The 5033-nt window shown below is 33.2% G+C and overlaps 1 protein-coding gene across 1 annotated transcript in view; it reads left to right on the top strand.

The window, feature by feature from the left end:
- Positions 1-2697: 2697 nt before the first annotated feature.
- Positions 2698-5033, top strand: part of LOAG_18405 (HrETR-1 protein) — an 8916-nt gene continuing 6580 nt past the window's right edge. The window contains exons 1-2 of the mRNA XM_020451063.1: positions 2698-3172; positions 4485-4673. Of these exons, the coding sequence (XP_020305186.1) occupies positions 3023-3172; positions 4485-4673 (339 nt within the window). The 5' untranslated portion in view covers positions 2698-3022. The remainder of the gene's footprint in view (positions 3173-4484; positions 4674-5033) is intronic.

Below are 5033 nucleotides of genomic sequence, written 5' to 3'. Positions count from 1 at the left end.
TAGTAGTAGTAGTAGTAGTAGTAGTAGTAGTAGTAGTAGTAGTAGTAGTAGTAGTAGTAGTAGTAGTAGTAGTAGTAGTAGTAGTAGTAGTAGTAGTAGTAGTAGTAGTAGTAGTAGTAGTAGTAGTAGTAGTAGTAGTAGTAGTAGTAGTAGTAGTAGGGTAAGAAGTGATAGTGATAGGAATAATAGTGGTGTAATAGTGGTGGAAGAATTTACTGTCAAAGGTCGAACGAATGTCGATTAAAATAAAAAGTGATTAGTGATTGATTGATCTGTCTGTATATGGTAAACGAGAGCTGAAAACCGAGGTGTCACAGGAATGCTACTACAGAGCGCCTTTCCACTTTTGTCTCAAAGCTATATCAGTTAGTTATAAACAGGGATAAGATTAGCCTTGAGCCTTATCCTGGAAATATTTATCGTATGGGTAGAAACATATTAAAGTCTATTCGATTCTCTAATAAAATTTGAGTAGTAACATTTAATATTTCTTGCAACACAAATTTCAGTTTTCTCTAACGATACCCAGTCATATGAAATAATTCATCCCTATCACTTCTAATCATTGTCCGGTTATTTAACACATCGTCTCTTCTCTCGGTGATATGAATGATTATAATGTGAACATAATATGCTTGAATCTCCGATGAAAACTTACTCCAGTCATTTAATCCTTATTAATCAACGTGTAACAATGTTTTAGCTTAAAATTCCTAGAAAAGATGCACCATCATATTTTGTTACTGACTTTGAAACAGTTCTTTGAAACTTTTGTCCATTTCCAAATTTGAGAGTAATTGCCGAAATTTAATCAAGCAAGTAAATTAATTACAGACTGAAACAAAATGTACAAAAATTATATTGAACTGAACGGATATTGAATTTTCTTTATATGATATAAAAGTTAATTGAAAAATGAGGTACTAGTGAAGTAGTTTGCAAGAGCGATTTCAGACACGTTTTAGACGTTTATAAGCACTTGGTTTTGCACATTGCTTAATTAATTATATCCATTCGACATCAGTAGTTTTTAGTTGAACTATAACTCTTTTAAAAAACTTGTAAGAAATACGTTGGATATGTCTAACCGCCTTCGTTTGTTTTTATTCACAGCTGCTTGATACAATACATCACCATGATAGTAAGTAGATTGTGATGACTTCGAAAAATACAGCTGTGTACGCTTGTGCACGAGATGACAGGTCAGGATTGCAGAGAAAAATTTAATTTGCAGAAAATGGTTTTCGAAGAGAATGCTTGAGAAAAAGTCATTAGTTCAACTCAGTGTTATCAGTTATGACATATATTTCGTAATTTTCCGGAACATTCTTTCCTGGAGAATTTGCAATCGTGCTGAATAAAATTTTTGAAAGTAACCATTAGCCAAGAGCCTGACATCCAAAACTTCTATTTTTTTTTTTTTTTTTTGGGGCAAAAAGAATATTTATAAGAACGACTTTAAGAAAGCACAATAAATTCCAAGTAAGCAAACTGAGAGTTTTCAGATAAGATTCGCGGATTATACAACATCACAGTAAATTATCAACCTTCATTTTCCTTCAATTTCTGATCCAGGTAAAAAGAATGTATGGTATACTGAAGTAACACACTTTTTTCCTGGTGAAATAGAAAATAGAATATTTGAAATGTGTGATATGATCTAGTTTGAAAGCCCTGACTCTTTTGAATTTGGCCCTTACATCAATAAACGAATTATTTAGCTGCATGACCATCAAATTAGCCTAGTAAAACATAGCAATGATAATAACATTCCTGGCTTTCAGCTAATTAATTAGTCAACTTCGATTTTATTATTAACTTGAACATTATTTGCAAGGCGACAACAATAAGTCTATAATGACATCGGCGAAGTTATTTCAATTGTACGGTAATAATTCACAGCTCACTCTCAAGCGGTTTATTGATTTATTTGATATTGTATTACCCTGCAGATGAGGATTTCCAGATGGGAAGAGAGTGAGAACGACTTTTATGTGTCATTGATTCAAGTTATTGTTCTGAAGCGTAAATGACACGGTTAGATGCAGTGCAATTTGTAATTAATAGACCTCAGCTCCATGCATATCCGATTTGCTTGTTCCCATGTCTGCAGCTACCTGCTTGCTGTAGTTCTATCGATAAAAGTAAGTAATGTACATTTTTATTCATCTAAGTCTAGAAGAACCAATAATTCATGTAATCTGTCTCTCTGTCCATTCCATAGACTGAAAATGGAAACTTCCAGCCAAATGGTAGTTCGATAAAGCATGACTGCTTTCTCCTTTTCTTTTGCAAGCAAGCTTTCATGATTAATGGGACATCAAACCAAGAAAGAGTAGAAATGAGTGCCATCCCTCCTTTCGACCCAATATATCCATCTATCTCTTCACACACCCTATATACTATCCGTGATCTATTTGCTGTCTGCATGATTCAGTAGTATCTCCCCATACTGCACCATGCAAAGAGCGCTAGCTAAAGGCCGCTAGCTAGTATTGACAACTATAACTCCTACCCTGCCTCCTATTTATGTAAGCACTTATTTCAGGCTCCCAAGCAGTCGTCGTCGTTGTTGTCGCCGTCACTATGTGCTTCCTTCTCGTCCCTTTCTTGTGGTGTGTGGTTTTTTTTTTGTGATATGGTGATTGTTTTTTGCATTCTCTCTGTATTTTCGCTAGAAAATTCAGAAATTGGTGAGAATCTGCACGGAAATGTCTGCTTTTGGATTCTAAAGTTTATTCAGCTAACTAGCTAACTTTATTCTTAACTCCGTATTCCGCATTCCGCATACTGTGCTTTTTCATTCTTATTATTGGTGTATTCCTATTGTAGGCTGAGAAAATTTACTGTTACTTATGATTCTGCATTCGTTAAACGTTATCCACTTTGGAGCGAAGTGGTAGTACATAAACATTTGATGTTTTGTGAATGTTCTGTTAGATTAGAAGAAAAATTGTCTACATTTACTACAAAGCTACCTGCAAAATACTACTCCTGCAATTCTATCCATATGTATGCTTAAATGGTACATCACCAACAGCAAAATAAAGGTAAACAACAACAGTCGGGAAGTAAAATGAATGGGGATAGTAGGATGAGTCGTTCGTCATCCACCGATAGCAATGGTTTCCCGGTGAAAGATGCCGATACCATCAAGCTCTTCGTTGGACAAGTAAGTCCTCTTCTTCCTCTTATTTCTCTGCCCTCTTTTCTTAAAAAAGAATTGCTAACTGAAGGTTTAGTCCAACCAGGTTTTGACCAGTTTGACCAATTTTTAATCAATAATGAGCTTTGCAGAAAATTCATTTTTGAATTAAAAATGTCCATCTGTTTATAACGTGAATAAGGTACATTATTTTATGATTTGAGTAGTCGAACTGTTTAATCGAACTTTTTCCTCTCGATGTCAGCACATCCTTATTTGACCTCGAAATCGATCAAAAAATCGACCATGTTCTCTGACCCTTACATCACTTCAATCAAATCAGTTTTCTCTTCAAAATATGTCAATTGCCATTTTGCGCATATACACCAATGTATAAAGACAAAAACCTTACCAGTATTATAACTACATTGAAATTTGTTCAGAAATGCAAATTTTGAGTGAAATAAACCAAGCAAGAATCTGTTTACAAATTTATGCAGACTACTGTAGAAAAGAGAAAGAGACGTGTACCAATCATTTTTACTTTGCATCAGCCAATCAGCTTCCACCCTGCTCTACTATCTACTTCACAATCCGTGAATCTTCGTTCTTTTTTTCCACAAAATTTTTGAAATTTTTGACGTTCTAAATTGATATTGCAAAATAAATTAACTGGAATGTTTAGAGAATTCCTGATGAATATTTTCGGTTAAATACTGTCAATGTATAGCCTTATAAGTTTCAACTAAACCTAAAGAAAAGGTGCAAATAAAAACGGCACAAATCATCAACAGCTTAACACATTACTAAGCCAATTTGATCTTTTCGAAGGTTTAGGCCTCATAAAGTCTACTTCATACTATTAACAGATAAGTTCTGACAGTTAAAATTGAGATTAAAATTAAATTTTTAAATACCAAGAAATTTGTCAACATTTTGATTCATCTAAGTTTAAAACAGTTAAAACTTTGCACAGTTGCAGTTTAAAATAATGAAAAGATAACTATTTTATGTTTCCGTTTTCAATTTAAATTGCAATCATAAGATATGCTTGATAACCACAAATAGTGGGACCAATCAATAATTTTGTCTGGGTACTCGACAGCAACTTGAAAGAGAATAAGGAAAATAAATCGTGGAATAATTAGTTTAAGATATGAAGTTTTCGGAGGAGAGGTTTTTCTACCTCTTCATTTAAAAAAAGGATGTTTGAAGAAGGTTATGTATAGAATTAACAAAGTAGATCAGGACTGGAATACAATTTCTTGTTTGAAAACTTCTTTATTGCTGTCAAAAGTATTTTCTATAAATTTATATAAAATGTTTAAAAAATTTTCAGATTCCACGTAATTTGGAAGAAAAAGATTTACGGCATTTGTTTGAAACTTTCGGCAAAATCTATGAATTTACAATTCTGAAAGATAAATACACGGGTTTACACAAAGGTTGTGCATTTTTAACGTACTGCCATCGCGACAGTGCCGTAAGATGTCAAGCTGCTTTACACGACCAGAAAACACTTCCAGGAGTTAGTTTTCGCATTAATGAAAATTGTAACAACTATAAATCTAAAAAAATAAAACCAGTTATTTTTAATTTATTTGTCAAACTACAAAAACGTTCAGGATATGAGAAAATGTTTACGTCGTGCTCAATCACTATGCTTTTTCATTTGTTAAGCAAGCCATCCTTGTTTTCACTTCCAAATAATTGCTTTTTAAATTTGATCTAAAGTAATGGAAGTTGGCAATTGACTGGTAACAATAGCTCACAGATGGACAAGGGGATAAAACATATTGTGAGCTATCATTGTAATAACTTCTCAAGTACTACGTAACATATTACTAAAATATTTTGTTTCCAAATACACTCAAATAAATAAATAAAT

This window comes from Loa loa (assembly GCF_000183805.2).
Source record: "Loa loa unplaced genomic scaffold supercont3.295, whole genome shotgun sequence".
NCBI classification, from domain to species: domain Eukaryota; kingdom Metazoa; phylum Nematoda; class Chromadorea; order Rhabditida; family Onchocercidae; genus Loa; species Loa loa.
Note: the sequence above shows the minus strand (reverse complement) of the source record. Positions and strands in the feature narration are given on the sequence as shown.